The sequence below is a fragment of the Panthera onca genome, chromosome B3 (genome assembly GCF_046562875.1).
Source record: "Panthera onca isolate mPanOnc1 chromosome B3, mPanOnc1 haplotype 2, whole genome shotgun sequence".
NCBI classification, from domain to species: Eukaryota; Metazoa; Chordata; class Mammalia; order Carnivora; family Felidae; genus Panthera; species Panthera onca.
Window position 1 is genome coordinate 133,710,827 of NC_138344.1, and position 20,112 is coordinate 133,730,938.

General features: G+C 47.2%; 1 protein-coding gene across 1 annotated transcript in view; it reads left to right on the top strand.

Moving 5' to 3' along the window:
* DGLUCY (D-glutamate cyclase) overlaps window positions 1-20,112 on the top strand; it is a 42,054-nt gene that overhangs the window by 10,319 nt on the left and 11,623 nt on the right. The window contains 6 exon segments of the mRNA XM_078447906.2: window positions 311-458; window positions 1,609-1,731; window positions 4,943-5,146; window positions 11,308-11,568; window positions 15,225-15,324; window positions 19,568-19,716. Of these exon segments, the coding sequence (XP_078304032.2) occupies window positions 311-458; window positions 1,609-1,731; window positions 4,943-5,146; window positions 11,308-11,568; window positions 15,225-15,324; window positions 19,568-19,716 (985 nt within the window).

Genomic DNA, 20,112 nt, shown 5'->3' on the forward strand with positions numbered 1-20,112 from the left:
CATCTGGCTCTGCGTGGGTAGAGAGGAGCCTGCTTGGGATTCTCTCTCTCTCTCTCTCTCTCTCTGCCTCTCCCCTGCTGGCACTGTCTCTGTCACTAAATAATATAATATGATATAATATAATATAATATAATATAATATAATATAATATATTAAATCAGTCTTAAAAACAAACAAAAAGTAGAAGCTATAATTTTATAATAGCTGCTTGGATCCCCTCTTTCATTCAGCTGCTTTGAACTCCTGGTGTTCAGGCTTTCCATCTGTGTTAATTCTGTTTTTCAACTTGTTTTCCTTGATTTCTTTTCAGACGACAGCGCCTTGTGCTACCATTGCTGGCTTTTGCTGCCACCTGGTGGTCACAATGAGGCCCATCCCCAATAACAAGCTGGAAGGGCTGGTGCCGGCCAGTTGCTCCCCAGGGAATAAGGGACATCCCATTCATATCGACGACCCGGGTGAGTGTCCACTCTCATTCAGTATTCTGACAGCCACCCCTGAACTTCAGCACGAGAAGACGGGAACCTGCTATGTTCCCGAACTCCCCCGGCTTGTCCTCATCTTCCCAGGGGTCCTGGGCGTCCTGGACAAGGATCAGACTCCCGCAGCAGCTTTCGGGCTGGGTTTACAGAGGCCCCTCAGGTTTAAAGGTGTTGCCCTTGGCAGAATAGTCAGCCTCACCCATCATCTCCCATGAACTTAAGGTGAACCTGAAGGGTCGGGGGAAGCAGGTGGTAGAGAATGACAGCACGGCTATGTGTCCCGGGACTTGAGCTGAGAGCAACCTCTAATCCAGGCTGTTGGTCAGCAGCGTATTTAGCAGGGGAAGGCTTTGTTCCAAATGTTCACTTCAACTGATCCCCAGGGTATTAACTCAGTCTGAGAGTGAGTGAGCAGATCCAAGAGCGACAGCTGTCCAGGCCTCTTTGTGGTTCTCAGAGGACCTGGTGAGAACCTGGGATTGGGTCTTGGGTGAGAGTCAAAGCTCAGTGTAACTGAATTTGCTCAACTGTGTAAAACGAGCCAATCAGACAAAACCTGCTTTCTCTAAAGATGCAATCAACAGCGGGGCCACCTTCCTCTTAGAAAGATGATCTCAGGACCCCCCAAAGCAAAGTGCATTGATGAATCATTGAATTGTCTTCTCCTCGGTGGGCTTGGGTTGGCCCAACACATCCATCTTTGCTGTCCTCATGAGCCTTCTGATGCCAGACCATCAGTAGGGGTGCTGTTGGTGGTTAAGCAACAGAGTTTAGGTCTGCATTATGTGACTCAGCTTGTACCAAGATAAATGTGGGCTCACAAATGCTGGCTTGGTTAGCAACCTGCACAAGGTGCTGGGCTAAGTGCACCCAAGGCTCCTCCAGCAATCAAACCAGGGGTTTGAGGTTCTGTGTTCGGAAACTGTGCTACTCAGAATGGGCTAGAAGTTAGCAAGCGCCCTGGGTTGTTAAAGTCCCAATTCCTTTTCTCCAGTACCATCGACAGCAATCCTAGGACCAGAGTCTGTCTGGGAGAAAGAAGCATAAACCACTCAATGTGTGTCAACTTGGATGGGACCTACTAGGGCAGGATCCGATGGACTTCATTTTCTTTTTCCATTTGCAGAATGGTTGGGAATCAAAGATCTTTCTAGACCTGACTATGGGGAGCCTGTGGTGTGTCAGCCGGGGGACGTCCCAGTGTTCTGACCTTCTCCAATGACCAGCCTCGAAGCTGTCAGCAGCTGCAGTATGTCTGGGCTTATGGGGCACAATCACCATGACCCACGATGGAAACCAGTGGGGCTCTAGTTCTTGAAAGCATAGACTCACAGTGCAGTGATTTAAGAAATAGAGTCATAATGGGTTCCTGGGTGACTCAGTCAGTTGAGTGTCCGACTTTGGCTCAGGTCACAATCTCACAGTTTTTGAGTCCCCGCACTGCATTCGAGCCCTGCTCACGCTGACAGCGCAGAGGCGGCTTTGGATCCTCTGTCCCCCCTCCCTTTGCCCTTCCCCCACTCATGCTCTCTCAAAAATAAATAAACATTAAAAACAAAAAAGAAACAGAGTCACAAAACAGAACACAAAGCATACGGGTCTCGCTGGCTTCCTTCTTCCCTTCTCAGGGCTGGGTCTCACCAGCAGCTCGTCTCTCAGCCCAAGGATGCTTTGATTAAAATATTTCTCACCGCACAGGGCTCCCAGCCCATTGTGATAGAATCTAGACCAATATTTAGCTTGACTCTCTGAGACATTTTGAAGGTGGGTGGGGCTTGTGAAAACAAGAGCGAAGGCAAAAGCACAGCTAAACACACCATTCCACGTGGCGTTGGCAAGGTGCAGCGGGCCCCCCTCATCTTCAGTTCTGCCTCGGGAGGTTTGTTACCCACAGTCAACTGCAGTCAAGAAGCAGATGATCCTCCTTCCGACGAATCGTCAGAAGGTCAGTAGTGGCGTCCCACTCCATCACAATGCCTACTGGTCACTCACCTCGCTTCATTCAGCTCTCACGCAGGCACGTTATCACCTCACATGATCACAAGAGGAAGGGTGCGTACAGTACCAGAAGGTATTTTTAGAAAGGGAGACCACATTCACATAACTTTTATTATAGTATATTGTTATAATTGCTCTATTATTAGTTAGCCTTCTTAATCCTACTGTGCCTAATTTATAAACTAAACTTTATCATAGGGATGTACATATAGGGAAAAACATAGTCTGTAGGGCTTGGTGCTATCCGCGGTTTCCTGTCCACGGGGGGTCTTGGAACAGATCTTCATCCGGCAGGACCTCCGTATTTGAAAGCGATGTATATACAGTCAGTTTATTTTTCCCCAAGTGTAGGATGCTATTACAACGAAGCGACACACGAGGGCGCCCTAACTAGCTCACAGTAAGGTAGGGATGTGATAAAACATTAACTATTGCAGTCTATTTCATAGACACTGGAAAATTCTAGCCAGGTCAGCCACACTCACACTACAATCCATAGAATTTAGTGTTACTTTAATTGATTTTGAAATCATTCATATAAGTTTAGCTATCAGAATGGCCTCATGACAGGGGAAGATTAATATGGTGATGAGATCCGTGGAATTCTATTATCTAACATTAAATGTATGAGGCACCTGCTATGTACCAGGCATGGACCCAGATCTTGGGAATAAAATGCTGCATGAGACAAGATGCAGTTCTCAGGGAGTGTGTGGTCATTTCTGAGTGTGTGTGTGCTCATGTGTGTTCACACATCCACACACGTGCAGTAAATATTGTCTAGCTCGGTGGCCTCGCTCCTCTCTGCCACCAGCCACAGGGGACGCCCTGTTCTGCAGCAAACCCCAGCCCATTAGCTCTGGCTGGAAATAGTCTTTCTGACTGTAAATGATACCAAGTGACATCATTGGCTTAGGGATGACCTTGAATATTTCTGAGTTACAAAAGTCATGCTCAAACTTCAACATTTGAACTTCTCTCGGTGATAGATTAGTTGCTACACACCTCAAAGCTGGTGGGGAAAAACCCTGTGTCACCTTCTGAGCTGACTGTTCTGATGTGTACCTGGCATTAGAGTGATCAGTTTTAGATGCTGTCTAAAGTGATTACATTCATCAAAATCCTTAGTCCTTGCCTGTCTAAAAATTAAGTTAGAATGCTTTCTGCAGTTATCAGTAGGTTTTCCTTCTGAAGTGTTGACCAACTTTGGACTTTTGTTAAATCTGAAAAAAATGTGACTGTTTTCCGTGAAATTCGAAACATTTGTGCGTTGAGACACTCGAATTCTGAGATAAGTAAACAAAGGTCCCTCATCTCTGGGAGCATATAGCTGAGTAGGAGTGGAAGCACTCTAGGATAATAATGACGGTGAAGAAAGCAGAAGACGTAAATGAAGGACAGGAGGTATTAAGCACCTAAATGAGCCAGGCACAAAAGCATAGGACGAGTAAGATACCGTGCCTGATTCAGTGAGGCAAACCATCACTTATTGAAGGTTTACTCTGAACCACTTTGAGAAAACACTGTTATGTGCATTTTCCAGTTCTGACAACAACTATCTGAAGCATTATCATTATGATATAGTTGAAGAAACGTGTTTAGAGAAGATAAAGTCTCATCTCCAACTCTGGCACACTAAAGCCAGTTCTTTATAACTATACTAGAGTGCCCGGGATTCACATTGCCCAGGATTTAGTGTGGGAGAGGCGTGTTGTTTTGTTTGTGTTTTGTTTTGAGGGAGGGAGGGTGCAAGAGAGAAGGTGTGAGTGGGGGAGTGGCAGAGGGAGAGAGAGGGAATCTTTTTTAAAAAACATTTTTAAAGTTTATGTATTTATTTTGAGAGAGAGGATGCAAGCAGGGGAGGGGCAGAAAGAGAGAGACTCTTAAGTAGGCTCCATGATCAGCACGGAGTCCAATGTGGGGCTCAATACCGCCACCCTGGGATCATAACCTGAGCTGAAATCGAGAGCCAGACACTCAACGGACTGAGCCCCTTTTTTTGGAGGGGGGAGGAGTTTTTTAAAGAACAAAGTTAGCATATACCAAATCAAAATAAAAGTCCTATGGGAAAAAAAGGAGGTATGTTCAGAGAGAGCTATTTATTAGCAAAGTACAGAAAGATGGCTTCATGCATTGTAAGAGTTCAGTAAGTACTTTCGGATACCCGTGGGATTAAATTGACGGAAATTCCTAGAGCCCTATCTGTAGCTATGGCTGTACCTCCCTTCTCCCTTCTTCCATACCCAACTCATCTTCACTTTCCTAAAAATTGGAGGCACTTGTTTGAGTGGGACTTGATTTAGCCATAAGACAGTTTTTTCTGACTTGGTGCAAGAAGCCGTGAAGCACTGTTGGCAGAGTCGATGCATGGCGCCATCTTGCCTGTCCGACAGTGGGCTAGATGAGAATGAACTGAGTCTGATGAAGTGAGTGCATTCAGGCCCTCTTGTTGTGTGTTTCAGAGACCCCGCTGGCTTTCACCAGTGCACTGGGTTGCACAGTCATGACCAACCTGAAGAATACAGAGGCTCCACCCAGTTGTCTTACCCCTGAGGGAATTCCTGAGGTCCATCCCATTTCCCAAGATCCTTTGCACTACAGCATCGCATCGGCTTCAGCTCTTCAGAAGATTAGAGAACTGGAGACTATAATTGCCACAGACCCAGGTAAGAAACAAAGTGTTCACACCTTAATGACTTGGAGAAATTCATCATTGAAGTAATGGTCAGTGAAAAAGGCAGCATGCAAAGTACATGCATCTATAGTACGAATTTTTTATGAAAAGAAGAATTTATTCCTCTTTATTTAACTAGCACTATCAAAGAGAAGAAGTTGCTGTTTTACCAAGAAAGTAGGCATAGCCTTGGGGCACCTGGGTGGCTCAGTCGATTAAGCGTCCAACTTTGGCTGAGGTCATGATCTCACGACTCGTGAGTTCAAGCCCCACATCGGGCTCTGTGCTGACAGCTCGGACCCTGGAGCCTGCTTCAAATTCTGTACCTCCCTCTCTCTCTGACCTTACCCTGCTCTCTCTCTCTCTCTCTCTCTCTCTGTCTCAAAACTAAATAAATATTTTAAAAAATTTAGGGGCACCTAGGTGGCTCAGTTGGTTAAGCATCTGACTTTGGCTCAGATTGATCTCATCGTTTGTGAGTTCAAGCCCCGTATCAGGCTCTGTGCTGACAGCTCAGAGCCTGGAACCTGCTTCAGATTCTGTGTCTCCCTCTCTCTCTGACCCTCTCCTGCTCACACTCTGTGTGTCTCTCTCTCTCAAAAATAAATAAACATTAAAAAATTAAAAAAAAAATTTTAAACAGATACTCAGAATCCAAACTTTTTTTTTTTCAAACTCTTTAAAAAGTTACTTGAGAGTCATTAAGATACTTGTTTGAGTCATCTTTCCCCTCCACCTCCACCTACATATACAAGGGTCAGCTGCCTAAATTCCCTCTTTGCCTCTACTGAGCAGTCCCACAGCGTGATATTTTATTTTATTTTATTTTATTTTATTTTATTTTATTTTTTAACGTTTATTTATTTTTGAGACAGAGAGAGACAGAGCATGAACCGGTGAGGGTCAGAGAGAAGGAGACACAGAATATGAAACAGGCTCCAGGCTCTGAGCTGTCAGCACAGAGCCCAACGCAGGGCTCGAACTCATGGGCCGTGAGATCATGACCTGAGCCGAAGTCGGCCGCTTAACCGACTGAGCCACCCAGGCGCCCCCACAGTGTGATTTTTTAAAAATGTTTATACTGTGTATGAATCCCCCAAAAATGCACCAAAATTCTAGTGTTGATGATCTCTGGGTAGTTCGACTATGAATAATTTTGGGGGTTTTTATTTATGTTTTCCCCCCAAAATTGTCAACACTAAAGATAAGAGGGACTTTGGAAGGTGAGCTTATTAATTGGGTACATTGCCAGCAGGACTCAGTTGGGACCGGGTAGGTAAGAAAAGAGGGAGTATGGTTCCTAGGTAGTCAACTGGCACCATTTAAACAAGTCACCCCTGGGTTTCAGTGTCCCTAATCCCATCTTTTTGTGCCATTGCCCTGAGGTTGGGTGCAGAATAGGCTGTGCTGGGCAACAGAGGTGGGGGCGGGGGGCTGGGTTGCCACTCACTTGCAGATGCTGGAAGGGCAGGACCCTGCAAGAGACAGCCTCACAAGAGTTTGGAAGCAACATGTATATTGTATATTGAGTCTCAGAGAAAGGACATTCCTTCTATGGCTTGCGGCCTGCTGGCTTTCTAGACATGAGATCCACTAGGGGTCTTCTGGTTGCAAGTAGGAGGAGGTTGGCTGTAAGCCAGTCGAGGGGCTTTTCTCTTTCCCCTGCAGCACCGTTTGTTAAGAGCCAAAGGTCTAATTTTTAAACATACGACCAGCAGAGGGCGCTGATGTGCATGGAAATTCCATCAATTTGCTGGCTAGTGCTCCCCAGAGAATTAAGGTGCAGCCTTCCCAGCTGCTCTCCCCGTATGTTAAAAGCTTTGACACATTTCAGGGCGCCTGGGTGGCTCAGTTGATTAAGCCATTAAGCGTGATCTCATGATTTGTGGGTTTGAGCGCTACATCCAGCTCTGTGCTGACAGTGCGAATCCTGCTTGGGATTCTCTCTCCTCCTCTCTGCCCCTCCTCTGTGTTCTCTCTTTTTCTCTCAAAATAAATAAATTTTTTTAAAAAATGTAAAAGCTTTGACACATTTCATCTTATTGAATTCTTCCAGTGACCCTATGAGACAGCTATTATTAACTTTAACAGATGAGGAAACTGAGGCATGTAAGGTTAAGAAACTTGCCCAAGTCCACCTAGCTAGCAGATGGTCGGGGCAGATATTGAATCCACACTAACAGACTCCAAAGCCCACGATCCACAAATGTTGGATAAATTGGAATCTGAGTTTAAATCGTATATCATGGTCCCACTGGGCCAGTTAAAACAGTGCTCTGGCCTCTCCTGGCTCACACCCCATTTCTTCTGTACCTTCTCATGGGCTGTAATTCTAGACTTGGGAGCTCTTTGTACTTTGAATGTCTGGTGAAGGCATATAGTGGTCTCCCTGCTGGCCCATCTGATCCCTGTTTCCTAAGCAGATACCTGGATTGATGGTGGTGGGTCCCCTGTGGAGAGCAGAGGGGTAAGGTCAGCCTGGAGACATCGACCCTCCTGGCCAAAGTCCCAGCACCTAGACAGAACTGATGACAGTAACATCAGTACAGAGAGCAGCAGCTGGGCAGAGTCATAGAGCAGCCAGCCAGGGTGCCTTTTTATGTTAAATAATACTGTGGCCAAAAATCAAATAGTTCCAGGACCAGTAACCAGCCTTAAAAATGTCTGATCTCAGGGTGCCTGGGTGGCTCAGTCAGTTGAGTGTCTGACTATTGATTTCGGCTCAGGTCATGGTCCCAGGGCTGTAGGATTGAGTCCAATGTTGGACTTCTCGCGGAGCATGGAGCCTACTTAAGATTCTCTCACTCTCTCCCTCTGCGCCTCTCCCCAGCTTATGCTCTCTCTTTCTCTCTAAAATTAAAAAAAAAAAAAGTCTTCTCTCTCCCCTGGGTTTGGGATCAAAGGTCTACAGTAGCAAAATTTCCTTCAAAACCACAGGGCATAGCTTTTTGATTTTTTGTATGTCTGTTAGGTTGTTCGTTCATTCATTCATTCATTCATTGGTTCTGCAAAGAGTATGGTTTCTTTTACATATAAACCCACAGTAAATTTGAGATCTATACCTATCACAGGTGCACCTTTAAGGACATATGCATATACGGAGTTGAATGCTTATGGCTATATATATATATAGAGAGAGAGAGAGAGAGAGAGAGCACCTCTTACATAGTTGGTCTCCTGGGTGGATTTTTTTTTTTTTTAATTTCTGCAATACTTTCTCCCTCACAAACATTCTTATCCAGGCTATATCTCTTCCACTCAGCACAAGGGTCATAAGGGAAGATGAATTATTAACTCTGCCATTAGCTCAGATAAAAAAGTAAGTGGGAAGTAAATTTACTGTAGACCCAGCACACCCTAACTTACTAAGAATGACCTAGGAGGTCATCCACAAAGCCCCCCTTTGGTGCTTAGTCAGACTGTGTCAAGGTTTGAAGCATGAGGGTTGGGGGAAAGGCAGATTCATGACAGTCCGGATGTGCCAGTACGGTCTATTAAGGAACATCTTTAATCCCCAAGAACAATAGATGCTTTTGATTCCTACTATATTACATAAGCAGATACAAGATTAATGGTGGTATACTGAGCATTACTCACTATTAGAGCCACTCAGTCATTTTTGAGACGACGTTGGCTTGCATTTGAGGTGCCTGGAGAATATGAAGGAACACAGGGTTCATAGCGACGATGCTTCTCTCATAATAAAATCATCGCAAATGATGAAATCATACACTGCTCTAAATTTGACAAAGTTCTCTCTCTCTCCTCCTCTCACTTTTGTTATCACATCCTATGAAATAGGTTACATTCCAATTTCTTTCTTTAAAAATGTTCTTCTTTCCTTTCACCAACAGCAGTTCATACTCGTTGGAGAAGCATCAGAAAATATATGAATGTAAACAGGCAGTAAAGATGACCAGAATCGGGGCACCTGTGTGGCTCAGTCGGTTTGTGAGATCGAGCCCCCCCGACTCAGGCTCTGTGCTGACAGTGCAGAGCCTGCTTGGGGTTCTCTCTCTCCCTCTCTCTCTCTGCCCCTTCTCTGCTCTCTCTCTCTCTCAAAAGAAATAAACATTAAAAAAATTACCAAAATCTCGTCCCAATTAACATTATCAGCCATTCAGTATTTGCCCTTACGGTCTTTTACTTCAGTCTTAAACCTGTAAGACTGAAGAAATATATATAGAGAAAGAATATATATATATACAGAAAGAATATATATATAGGAAGAATATATATATTCTTTCTATTTCTATATAGAAAGAATATATATATTCTTCCTATATATGTAAACAAATTGTAAATATATTTTTCCTTTTATATTGCAAACATCCTTCCATGTCATTAGCTTTCTACAACATCCTTTCTAATGTTTGCCTAGAATTCCATTTGAGGAATGTGCCACCATTTATATTATTATCCTGTCACTTGGCACCACAAACAAGGCTGTGATGAACGCCTTCTGACTATGTGTGTGGACCCCCCCACAATCACTTTATGAGGGTAAATTCCTACACGTGAATTGCTGGTGCCACTAGAATGTGCCAATCTAAGGTCAAAGCGCCCTCCAGACAAATGTTCAGTTGGCGCTCCTACTGGAGGTATGTGAAGGGCCCTTACCCTGCACCCTCCTCCACCTGGACCTCCCCCCCCCCCCCCCCATGCTCCACTAGGAAACTGAGGTCCGGAGCAATCCAGGGATGAGGCCAAGGTCACACAGCTACCATGTTCCGACACCTGGGCTTGAATGGAAGTTTCCGGATTCTAAGTCTGGAACTGTCTCCCCACAACAGAAAGCCCAACCCTGTGTCCCTTCATGTTCTCCAGGCAGCTCAAGGCCAAGCTGACCTCCTCTGGCTGCGTCCCTCAGCCCACCTCTCGTTTCAGCCACAGCTTGTGGGGGAAGTTCTGAGCCACATCCTGCCTTTACGGGGCACAGATGTGCTCTGGGGTGCCCTGAATACGGACAGGGTCATGATGAAATGTGACAGGCCCTGGGAGGCTGTGCTGCCCAGTTGGGACCAGGTTGACAGTCACCAGTAGGCATCACAGCAGATGCCGTTGGCACCCCACCTGTCTCCCCTGCCCCCAGGGGTTCACCTGCTGCTGCAGTGGGGGGTTCCCAATGGGACAGCTTCCCCACTTAGGCTCACATCTCTCTGTCTTCCACCTGATCATGTCCTTGTACCTCCAGACCCCCTCCAGCACAGCAGGCACAGCCCTGGGTGATGGGGAGTTTATGTCCTGATGGGTAACCTGCACCCAGCAGGGGACAGGGGCAGGTGCCTCAATGCCCAGTCTCCCTGTCCTCTGGCAGGACAGTCCTGAGGTGTGTACCCCACGGTTTCCTAGAGCATCTCCAGCGGGATCAGGCCCCAGCTGCCTTTGGAGTTGATTTGCTCACTCACGAATTCTTTAGCGGCTTTTCTCCCTTTTTTCACACTTCTTCCATCTTCGGACTTCATGTTCCTGGGCTCACTTCCCACTGAAATCCTTGCCCCCAAGTCCGTGTCTCAGGGCCTTCTTCTGGTGACTCCCCGACGAGGGCAGCCCCATTGCCTCTCCTCTTTTGACGTTCTTGTACGAGTTAGGATTTGCTAAGACCACGATAATAAATTGACCCCAAGATGCTTTCTTCAAATACAGTACAAGTGTGTGGCTCTCACGCAACTGTCCAGGGTAGGCCTTCCCAGGTGAGTGTTCAGGTTCAGCAGGAAGGGGGACCTGCCCCCACCGGAAGCTCTGCCATCACACCCCGTGACCCCCAGCAGGCGCTGGTTGTCGCACCCCAGCACCCGAGAAGGGGGGTAGGCAGGGAGGTGTGTGGCAGGCCCAGAGGGGGTGCACATGACTTCCATTCACATTCCCTTTGACCCTCTCCGAATGCTGCAGAGAGAACCCAGTCCTGTGCCCTCCCCCTCCCCCACCCCCACTAACTGGAATTGCTGCTGGGCAGAGGTTGACCGGCTACCCTTTGTGAGAGGGGACAGAGGAGAAGGCATTCCAGGGAACGACCGGCAGTCTCTGCCACACCCCTCAAATCCACGTGAGAAACAAAAGGAAATCAAAAACCAAACCGCTGTTTGCATAAGCTTCTACTCGAAACACAATGACGTTGTTTTATGATTTTTTTTTTTTCCCAAATAATTTTAGGCCACCGGAGGATCGGGCACCTGCTCTGTAAAAATGAGCTGCTGAGGGCCTCCCTGTCACTGTCCCACGCCCGCTCGGTGCTCGTCACCACCGGCTTCCCCACTCACTTCAACCATGAGCCCCCAGAAGAGACAGACGGCCCATCAGGAACCATTGCTCTGGCCGCCTGCCTACAGGTCTTGGAGAAGGAGGTCTCCGTGATCGTTGACCTGAGAGCTTCGGGTTTGTTCAAGAAACTTGTTGAAGATGCCATTGAGCAAGGTGAGCAGCGAGATGAGGGCAGTCCATTTTCCCAAGGGGACCTCCGTGGGCAGAGGGTGGGGGTCAGTGTGTGTGGAACTCCTGCCCAGCACCCAGCACAGGGCTGTGCACTGGGCAGGGGCGTTTGTCGTAAAGCTCAGAACAACTCTCTGGTATAAGCAGCATTATATCCGCGTTTTATGGATGAAGAGGCTGAGCCTCTGAGAAGTCCAGGTGATTTCCCTGGGTGGGAATGGTGAGCTGGGGTTTGAACCCCGGTCCTTCAGGCTCCAGGTCCCACGGTCCCACTGTGCACCTGCTCCCCTCCCTACAAGAGCCCTGGTGACCTGCAGAGGACTCAGCAACCCTGGCCAGCCCTGGACCCCTGCCCCCCAGTCAGAGGCGGGATAGTCAAGAACAGAGTGGCTGAAGGGCTCAGGTGGCAGAGTCCCTCCCGCGGCCGCATGGGTGGGGGTGCCCCATGCTGCACAGGTTCCCAGAGCACCCAGGTGGCACGAGAGCTGCAAACAATGCTGGGTGAGGCTGTGCTGCTGATGTCTGTGCACCACGATCAGCCTGGGGGGCACTGTGAGCAAGTCTCTTCACCTGTCCTCCCTTCCACAGGTGGTGTTTGGGCATCAGCTGGGAGCCTGGTGCTCTACCCTGCTTCCCATTGCCTACCTCTCTGTGTTCTTTAGAGACACATTTTTTCCTTTTAGCCTCTAAAAAGGGCTTCAATGAAGCTCTTCGTGAAGATGAAAAAATTCTGGAGAGGGATGGTGGGGTGCTCGTCAAACAACATTGCGAATGTATTCGATGCCGGGCAAATGCACACGTAGAAATGGTTAAGAGAGTAAACTTTACATTATGTATTTTACCAAAATTACATCGTTTTAAAAGTTTTTAAAAGAGTGCAGGTTGGAGCCTCGGGGTGAGAAATCTATTAGCCACACAGATGGAGAAGTCAAGTAGACAGATCTACGAGTCAAGGTCAGGAGAGCAGTCTGGGCTGGAAAGATAAATCGGAGAGCAGTTGGCATACTGATGGTCTTTTAAGTCCAGACACAGGGTGAGATCACCGAGGGAATACGAGACAGAGAAAAGGGCCCAGGATTGCCCCCCTGGGACGCTCCCCAGGGAGAGGCTGAGGAGAAGAGGGGGAGCCAGCAGGGAGATGGAGAAGGGAGTAGCTGCCCTGAGGACAGAGGAAAACTTACCGACTGTGTTGTCAACACGGAGAAGGGACGGGCCGCGGTGGCAGCCACTGCCAACAGGCTGGCAGTCTTTTTTCCATCTGACAGCCGGGTCCGGTATTTTTAGCCGCACGCGTTCCCAGAAGCAGGTCTGCTCTCTGCTCACCTGCTCGCTGGCTCCAACTCCGGCGGCACAAGAGCTCAGAACTGGGGCTCGCTCAGCCGGGCGGGTTAGCAGGTGGAATCTACTGTGTTAGGTTGTGCAGAAATTTCATTACATGTGGACGAAGAAAGCAAAAGAGATTTGGCCCTTTTGATGAAAACTATTTCGGTTCTTTTTATAACCAAAGGCTGCACATGTTTAAAGAAGAAAGAGCTTAGTCATTTCTTCCCCGTCTTGAGCGTAAATGGACCAAACTGATAAATTGGTACTTCGTAGCTCAGGTGCAGGTTCTCATCTTGCCCTGACATTCCTTTGCAGGGGCTCTTTCTGTGTGCCCCCCTCTTGGAGGTATATTATGTGCCCTGCCCTGTTTGGCCCCTGGCACCCCTTCTTACAGGAATCCTGTATCCTTGATCCAACGTCAAGAAAGTAAGAAATCACCAGCCTTAACTTAGCACCTACTGTGCACCAGCCTCCCCCAGCTCAGTGCTTGGGACATATCCTATCACTGCATCCACAGCACTCCTGGGGGCAGGGAGCGTGATTAACCCTATTTGCAGAGGAGGAAACCACAACTAAGGGAATTTCTGTGACTTGTCCAAGATCACACAGCTAGGAACGTAGCTTCCCACCCAGGGGTGTTTTAGTCAGTCTTTGTGCGGGGCCACCAGGCTGCTCCTCACAGCACAGAAAGGGGCTGGGTCTTTCAGCCTGCTGTGACCACCCCCCGCATCCCCCCTCCCTGCCTGTTCCCTGGCCTGCCCCATGTAGAATGTGCTCAGTGAGTTTCCCTTAGTGGGCTGACTGCCCTCCTCTTGTCTTTCCCCCTTAGACATGGGGTGGGGCTGGAGAGAGAGGTTGGAGGGAGGCCCTTTAGGGTCTCTGACAATGATTCTGGCCCCTCCACCCACTGTGGCAGTTCCCAAAGGGCTTGGGGCAACAACACGGTGAAGCTGGGCCATCCCGAATCCACATTTATTATACAAGCACGTGGTCGTAACATAGACCTTACCTGGGCTGGGTTTATGTGAGGGGTGTGAGGGGCTGATGACGGAGATTATGACACCCCCTCTGGTCCACAGAGCAGTCTGGGGGGTCCTGCAGAACCCATGAGCGCTGGGTCCGATCCCTGTCGCAGGCCCTCTGTTAGGTGTCTCAAGCTCTGTGGAGAGACCTCATCCTGGGCCAGTGAAGGCGCATGGATTCCACCCCAAACTGCTGTGAGGTCTTAAAGAAAATCAAGTCAATTTTATTTTTATTTATTTATTTTTTTAAGAAAGATTGAACTAGTTTCAATCTATCCCAAGAAGGAGACTTTTTTTTTTTTTTAATGTTTACTTATTTTTTGAGATTCAGAGAGAGACAGAGCTCGAGCCGGGGAGAGGCAGAGAAAGAAAGAGACACAGAATCTGATGCAGGCTCTAGGCTCTGCTGTGACAGCACAGAGCCTGAAGCGGGGCTAGAACTCATGAAACCATGAGATCACGACCAGAGCAGAAACCAAGGGTCAGATGCTTAGCCAACTGAGCCACCAGCTGCCCCAAGTCAGTTTTATTTTAATTTGGAATTTGTGTGTGCTTCCCATGTATTCTACAATAATATGTATTATTATTGTAATTAGAAAAGGTGCCTTTTTTGAGAGTCAAACTCACTTTTGGAAATCACTCTACTATCAGTAGCTAACTCCAGGCCCAGACTCTGGGACCTCTCCTCTGTTGTTCTCGAACTTCCCCAAGGGTGTGCAGGGAGGGGAGGGTGGGGACCAGATGAGAACTTAGCGTGGAAACTGAGGTCATGACACTGACCTCCATGTTCAGCTTTGCCTAAGTTATTTAGCATCTCTGAGCCTCGGTTTCCCTCTTCTGTAAAATGGGATTCATAATGGTTCTTATCACATAGAATTGTTGTGCCAATTAAATGAAAGCATGCATGTCACATACTTAGTGGAGAGCTGCCTCCCTGTCACCTGGGCACCTAAATATGTCCTCAGCGCTCACAAGGACAGTGAGCCAGAATAGGCCTCCAATCACATGGTGTTATGGACATCTACATGCAGCCTATTTGCTAGCCCACAATATTGGTGCCACTAGCCCAGTTCCACTCAGGGTCACACACTCCACCAGCCCTGGGGTTTACTCACGACTAAAAGGAAGCAAGTATTTTTGCATCCAGGTCTTGGCTTTCCTAACAAAGTATTCTACAGGTAGGTGCTGCTCACCCATGATGATGATCCTCTCCAAAGAAGCTTTTGAAGAGCCAACATGAATTTCCAAAATGCAGCACTAGAGCTGATGCGTCCACCCTTTGCCTTTACTTTCAAGGGGTCCTGAAGACACAGATCCCCATATTCACTCTCCAAGGTGAATCAGCGGGAGCTGCTCAGGCATTTCTCTGCAAAGATGGGGACCCCAAGTCACCCAGGTATGTATGTCACCTCCCAGTGTGAGTGGTGGTGGTGGAAAAGCCCACACGCTATTAACTTTGACAACTCCAGAGAGGACAGAACCTTGGGGTTCTGATGGGCCAGGCTGGAGGGTCTCAAGCTGTACTAGGGGCTTCTCAGAGGGTCTCTGGGAGTGGCAGGTCCCTGAGAGATGGCATGTCTTCTCCGTAGAGGGAGACAATAGGACAATTATAAAAAACAAAACCTTAACAGTTTCTCAAACTGGGTCATGACCCATCAGAGGGCAGTGAATCATTCCAGTGGGGGTAACCAGCACCTTCGGAAGGTGAAACAGAAATAGAAATACCATTGTATGTTTTAAGTCATCATGTTAAGTACTGTCATGAAACTTTATGCAAGTGTGTGTGCCTTTTTAATGTTCATTTTTGAGAGACAGAGACAGAGTGTGAGTGGGGGAGGGGCAGAGACAGAGGGAGACACAGAATCCGAAGCAGGTTCCAGGCTCTGAACTGTCAGCATAGAGCATGACGCGGGTCTCGAACTCACAAACTGTGAGATCATGACCTGAGCCAAAGTCAGACGCTTAACTGACTGAGCCACCCAGGTGCCCCCAAGTATGTGTATTTTTTTTTTACTGTGTGTTATGATCAAACATTTTGAAAAATACATTTTTATTGTAGGTAGGGATGAATTTTAGATCTTATAATTTTTAATACCGTGTTCTGCAAACGTTTTTGACAAAAGTAATACATAATACATTTTGCATTGCAAAACGGTACACACGCATGCACACACAACTAGAACAGAAGATTCAAAAAACAGTATTTTCTGACATTTTCTATTCCAGTCTGTTCTATTCTGTTCTTCGGTGTTCTATTTTACTTTTCTGGAAATGCTGACGTGGCCTAATTTATTTCACAACCCACTAATGAGTGTCCCATTAGAACTTAAAAACACTGACTTAATAGGCCTGGAGGGCATAGCTTTACTGCACGTCACAGCAGAATTTGGTGATCATAATGACAACCCTGAGTCACCAATGAAAAGTTCAATCATGGAGCTGATATGCTACTTAAAGCTGCAAGAACATGTATGGTTCATATTAGAGATGTTTCTATTCTGCAAACAGTTGGCATATAAACAAAGCTCCGGATCTCCGGGGAGAAGCTGGAACATTCTCTTGTGTGGGATCCCCGATGGCAGTTAACACAGGTGCTGCTCTGTTTGCTGAGCGGAGAGAGGTGGAGAGAGGGTTCTGCTCTCTTTGGAGAAGATGCATTAACTCTTTCCAGGGAACAGGCTTCCCAGGAGTGGATTATTTCCCACTGTAGCTAAATGGACCCTGCAGGCCTAGAAAAAAAAAAATCAATCCACCTTCACGAGGTATATAACTGAATTCTCCTGGGGGGAAGATCCAGAAATGGTGTTCTCCCTGCAGAACAGAGAATGTATTAATCTCAATTGGAGGTCTTGTAAACAGCTTTTTCAACAACATTGATACAGATCTAGAGGAAATTCAGGGTCAAAGCTCTTTCCTCCTGGGGCGCCTGGGTGGCTTAGTCAGTTAAGCGTCCGACCCTTGGTTTCAACTCAAGTCATGATGTCACAGTTCGTGGGTTTGAGCCCTGCATCAGGCTCCACACTGACAGTGCAGAGACCTCTTGGGATTCTCTGTCTCCCTCTCTCTCTCTCTCTGCCCTTTCCTGCTCACTCTCTCTGCCTCTCTCTCAAAATAAATAAATAAACTTAAAAAAAAAAAAAAAAGCTCCTTCCTTTTGTTGATTCTGCTTCTCAGTGGTTGCCTTTTTCTGCCGTGGACATGTAGCCTCAGGATTACATTCCAAAACCCGCCCGGTGGCCTATTCATCCAGGCATATATGATGTCACCACAATATGCACAACCAGAGGGCACAGACTAGGCATAAAGATTTTGTTTTTTAAAAACATGTACAGGGGCATCTGGGTGGCTCAGTCGGTTAAGCGTCCGACTTCAGCTCAGGTCATGATCTTGCAGACTGTGAGTTCAAGCCCCACATCGGGCTCTGTGCTGACAGCTCAGAGCCTGGAGCCTGCTTCAGATTCTGTGTCTCCCTCTCTCTGTCCTTTCCCTGCTCTATCTCTCTCTGTCTCTGTCTCTCAAAAATAAATAAACATAAAAATTTTTTTTAATAAAATAGAATAAATAAAAACATGTACAGAAAAAGCATTCAGAGCTTAGTGGTTTTTTTTACTGTAGTAAAATATACATAACATAAATGTTTCCACTTTAACCATTTTAAGTGTGCAGTTCAGTGGCATTAAGGTGTATTCACATTGTCGTGTGTCCATCTCCAGGACCTTTTCATCTCCCAAACGGCAATGCTGTCCCCATTAAACAGTGACTTTCCATCCCCCACCCCGACCCCAACCCCTGACCCCAACCCTTCTACTTCCTGTCTCTATGAATCAACTGCTCTAGTACCTCATAAAGGTGAGATCCTACAGTATTCGTTCTTCTGTGATTGGCTGATTTCGGTCGGCAAATTATCCACAAGTTTCATCCATGTTGTAGCACGTGTTAGAATTTCCGTCCTTTTTGAGGACGCACCTCTTTTGGTTCTTGGCTCGTCTGTCGGTGGGCACTGGGCTGCTTCTACCGTTCGCTTGGTGGGAACACCGCTGTCGTGAGCAAGGATGTGCAATATCTCTTGGAGACCCCGCTGTCCGTTCTTTTGTGGAATTTCTGGCTCGCGTGGTGATTCTATTTTATGTGCTTTGAGCGACAGCCACACAGTTTCCCATAGCAAAGATTTTTAAAATTTTTTAACGTCTACTTATTTTTGAGAGAGGGAGAGAGACAGAGCATGAGCGGCGGAGGGGCGGAGAGAGAGGAAGACACAGAATCCAGAGCAGGCTCCAGACTCTGAGCTGTCAGCACAGAGCCCGATGTGGGCTCGAACTCACAGACGGCTAGATCATGACCCGAGCTGAAGTCAACGCTTAACCACCTAGCTACCCGTAGCAAAGATTTTAAAGAACTCCATCATGGGAGGGTTTGCAGAGATAAAGAAGTGTGATTTTCATGTTTTTAAATTGGATAATCAAGACAGTATTTTCCTGAGATGGGTGGGGGATAGGCTATATGGCGGTGGGCATTAAGGAGGACACTTGTGATGAGCACTGGGCACTGTAGATCAGTGATGAGTCACTGAATTCTACTCCTGAAACCAATATTGCACTGTCTGTTAACTAATTAGAATTTAAATAAAAACTTAAAAATAGTGGAGAAAAAAGATAATATTCCTCCTAATAGTGATAACATCCACAACTACTACCACTTACCGTGCACTGAGTGGGTGCAGGGCCCTCTGCTAAGCACCTCTTGTGCATTTTCTCCACTATATTGTTGAAGCCTCTTTCAAACCCAGGGAAGTAGATATTGCAGGCACAGTGTCCAAAAATGAGGCCGAGGGAGTCTGCTTTCAGCCCTGTATGAGACAGGTCCCCTTGTCAGGTCATCCGAGGTAGCAAATGTGGGTCAGAGAGGTTAAGCACTTGGCCAAGGCCAGGAGCAGGAGGGTCTGGACTCAGAGCCTACACCATCTGATTCCATAGCCCACAAGCTTACCGCTGCTCCCTGTGCCTCTTATCTAATCTCCGTCTTGTATTAGATTCATTCGTCTTCCATTTCAACTCTTTTTTAAGTCTGTTTGTGTTTGTAAACCGAACAAGAACCTAGAAGAAGCCAGAAGTGGGCCAGGAGCGGCCAACGCTCCAACCCCTGGGTGCTGGTGTCCACTGGCTAGAGATGGGGCAGGGCATCAGCAGCGTCAAACACGTGACCCTGACCATTGGCCTTCTCAATCTCACAGCCTCTGACTCTAATGAACCGCTAGAGATTCGGATGAGATTTTTAGTGATCTGATCGAGGGGCACCTGGGTGGCTCAGTCAGTTAAGCATCTGACTCTTGGTTTCGGCTCAGGTCATGATCTCACGGTTCCTGAGTTCCAGGCCCGAGTCTGGCTCTATGCTGACAGTGCAGAGCCTGCTTGGGATTTTCTCTCTCTGCCCCTCCCTCCTCTCAAAATAAACAAATAAACTTTAAAAAAAATGATCTGATCAACTAGCCCCCAGCACAGGCCGTGGCACACATAAATGTTGAGTCAAATTCTGTAGGAATGAAGGAATCAAAGAGAGCACAAGGGTCCTTCACACAAACACATGACCCAACAAGTCAGCCACACCCTCCATAAAGCCCCTATGCCCTTGCTTCCTGGCAGATTCGACCATCTGGTGGCAATTGAGCGCACAGGAAGGGCCGCCAATGGTAATTGCTATAATGCGAGGAAGATGAGCATCAGGCACTGGGTTGACCCCACTGATGATCTTTTCCTGGCAGCACAGAAGATTCCTGGAAACTCAGCTACTGGTAAGCCGGGAGCACAGAGAATTCAACAAGAGCGTGTCTGCACTAAATGCCTTTTTAGTTGACTATTGAACAGGTGACATGAAGGAGTTCTATGGGGTCCATAGTTTTTCTACTCCAGAGATGTTCTTTGTTTATTGTGATCTGTGTAGACAATAACAACATTATCACTTAGAAATCCAACATTCCCACAGCAAGAAAGGAAAATGATGCTTTAGCATATTCTATTCCCCCAACTCTAAAATATTAAAACTAATAGTAAAATTGGGGCACCTGGCTGGCTCAGTCAGTTAAGCATCCGACCCTGGGTTTCGGCTCAGACCATGATCTATGGTTTTGTGGGTTAGAGCCCCGTGTCAGGCTGTGTGTGGCAGTGTGGAGCCTGCTTGGGATTCTCTG